The sequence below is a fragment of the Oryza brachyantha genome, chromosome 9 (assembly GCF_000231095.2).
Source record: "Oryza brachyantha chromosome 9, ObraRS2, whole genome shotgun sequence".
Taxonomy (NCBI): domain Eukaryota; kingdom Viridiplantae; phylum Streptophyta; class Magnoliopsida; order Poales; family Poaceae; genus Oryza; species Oryza brachyantha.
In genome coordinates, this window is record NC_023171.2 from 10,476,801 (window position 1) to 10,479,327 (window position 2,527).

The window sequence follows — 2,527 nt, forward strand, 5'->3', positions numbered from 1 at the left end:
ATACGACGCTTATCTTAGAAGAAAAATCGATAGAGCCCAAAAAAAGGGTTAAGAGACTGAAGGTTAATAAGGGCTTGATTCGTTCCTAAAAAGTTTTTTTAAAAAACATCACATCGAATTTTTTACACCTAAATAAAGCATTAAATATAGATAAAACAAAAAACTAATTGCATAGTTATGGAAATAATCTTGAGACGAATCTTTTTAAGTCTAATTAGCCTATGATTAGCCATAAGTGCTACGGTAATAAACATGTCCTAATGACAGATTAATTTGACTCAAAAGATTCGTCTCACGGTTTCTAGGCTAGCCGTGAAATTCATTTTTTTTATTCGTGTCCAAAAACCCCTTCCGGTGACATGCAACAATTTTTCTTTAAACATCGTGCGCCGTTCACGTGTCCCAAATCGGACGGACGGACGACGCTGCCCCTCGGATTCTCGCTAAACCCCTTGGTAAGCCACAAAAATTTCCAAAGAACCAAAGGAGCGAAAAAAAAGACGAGAAAAGTGAGCGTATTTACAAACAGGTCCCTCGCCGGAGTTTCCGAGTCACGAGCTCGTCGGCGGCTGCGCCTGCGGTGCTGCGGATAACGGTAAGCTGCGTGCCGACGAGAACAGGGCGGCGAAGGACGACGGCCTGTGGTCTGGAGCGGCGGCGACGGCGGCGGCAGGGGCATTGCCGCCGGAGGAGGGTGCTGTGGGTGGCGCGGCCGTCGACGACGTGGCGGCGGAGGCGGCGGCCGGCGCGGAGTTGGAGGCGACGCGCTCGCAAGAGGGGCACATGGAGAGGGTCGTAGCAGGGAGGTGCATGTAGAAGGGGTGCACCGTCTTGAGCGCCCGCAGCTCGGCGAGCTCCTTCTGCAGCCGGCGGTTCTCCTCCGTGAGCGTCTCGCAGCAGCGCTTCAGGTACTCGCAGTCCACCTCCGTCTGCTTCAGCTTCGTCCTGCACGCGCCGCCGGCGCAGAGCCACAGTCGTTAGGAACGGAGAGAAAGAGAGAGAGATTCTTGTGGTGCGCGGCGAGCGAGCGGGTGCTGCACCTGGCGCGGCGGTTCTGGAACCACACCTCCACCTGTCGCGGCCGGAGGTTGAGCTGCTTCGCCAGCGCCAGCTTCTGCTTCTGCTTGCGGCCACAAGTCACCGAGACGCAAACGTTAGGCGAGCGAGGCAGAGCAAGACGACGATGAGGAGCTGGGGCGATTCTGCCATGGGAGAGAAAGGCTTACGGGGTTGAGGGTGCTGTGCTCCTTGAAGCTCTCCTCGAGGAACGCGGACTGCTCCTTGGAGAGCCGCAGCTTCTTGCGCGCCGAGCCGCCGTCGTCCTCGTCGCTGGCGCGGGAGCACGAGCGGTCACCGCCACCAGCGCCGCCGGCGCCAGGAGCAGAGTCGTTGCCGCCGCGGCCTTGCCCGGAGTAGTCGTCCATCGGGAAGGAGCCCGCGCTGTTGTTAGGGGAGGAAGACAAGGCGGCCCCCGCTGCGTCGTCCTGCTCCTCCTCCGCCGCGCCGTAGCCGCCGCCAGACGACGGCGGCCGGTTCACGTCGAACCCCCGCGTCGACGCCTCCAAATGCCCTCCTGCCATGCCAGCCACACAGACCATCACATCAACCAAACCCACTTCAACGCCACCAAAGCCCATCCACCATCACCAGTTCACCACCACACACTCACTGCTCTCTGACGACGACGGCCACGGGAGGCCAAGGCCGGGCACCATGGGCAGAAGCGTGAGCCGCACCGTCGGCTCCGGCGAAGAACCACACCTGCTCGACCCAAACCCCAGCTCCCTCCTCCCCGACTCCGCCGCACGCTCCTCCGTCCTCACCCCAACCCCAACCCCAACCCCAACCCCAACCCCGAGCCCAAGAACCAGCTCCCTCCCAGCATCCGGCATAGCCGCCTCCCCCAAGCTCAACCCGAGCTCCATCACGCTCCCAGCAAAAGCGGTAACCCACACCGTAAATGGAACCTCGTAAACGCGCAAGCAGGCAGCTTTTATAGCAGCGGGGAAGAAGACGACGACTTCACACTATCTACTCCCCTCGGCTTCTACTTCCCACTTCCTCCGGCGCGTATGTGCGTGATAATGGCGGGGTTTGACCGGCTGACGAGGCCGCACGTGACCCGGCGGAGGAAAAGGAGGCGGCCGGCGTTTGCAATACGCGGCCTCGCCGGGGTGCTCCGTGAGAAAAGGTCGGAGCTTGGAAGCTGGGATTGGCAGCAGGGCGAGGCGACAATAATTACCGTAATCATCACTGGGGTTACGTAATCTTTTCCCTTTTATAAATGGCGCCCGCGATCTTTATCAGAAAGCTGGCCACGCAGCAGCCACCATGGCTGCTGCTGCTACTGTTGCTGCGCCTGCGCCTGCTTTGTTTGTGATAGGGATCCGAATTAGGGATGGTAATTCGGCTAACGTATTGGGTACCCGTTGGGTATTCGACCTGACGGGTATGGGTATAGATATTATTTTTTATCTGTGGGTAATACATGTATACGACCCAAATCGATGGGGTATGGGTACAGATA

General features: G+C 58.1%; 1 protein-coding gene across 1 annotated transcript; it reads right to left on the reverse strand.

Annotated features, from left to right (window-relative positions):
• Nucleotides 1–315: 315 nt before the first annotated feature.
• LOC102702131 (homeobox-leucine zipper protein HOX11) lies at nt 316–2,176 on the reverse strand. The gene is made up of 5 exons (XM_040527690.1): nt 1,842–2,176; nt 1,670–1,811; nt 1,227–1,573; nt 1,041–1,120; nt 316–945 (listed from the first exon to the last, which is right to left on the reverse strand). Exons 1-5 carry the CDS (start codon nt 1,923–1,925, stop codon nt 552–554), a joined length of 1,047 nt encoding a protein of 348 aa, XP_040383624.1. The 5' UTR covers nt 1,926–2,176; the 3' UTR covers nt 316–551.
• Between the last annotated feature and the right edge of the window lie 351 nt (nt 2,177–2,527).

What these genes read in the sequence shown, in the direction of transcription:
- LOC102702131 (XM_040527690.1), bottom strand. Translation starts at nt 1,925, where the DNA reads ATGGAGCTCGGGTTGAGCTTGGGGGAGGCGGCTATGCCGGATGCTGGG. An exon ending in GCCGTCGTCGTCAGAGAGCA is followed by an intron (nt 1,574 to 1,669) that starts GTGAGTGTGTGG and finishes CTGGCATGGCAG; the next exon opens with GAGGGCATTTGGAGGCGTCG. An exon ending in TTCCAGAACCGCCGCGCCAG is followed by an intron (nt 946 to 1,040) that starts GTGCAGCACCCG and finishes CGGCGCGTGCAG; the next exon opens with GACGAAGCTGAAGCAGACGG.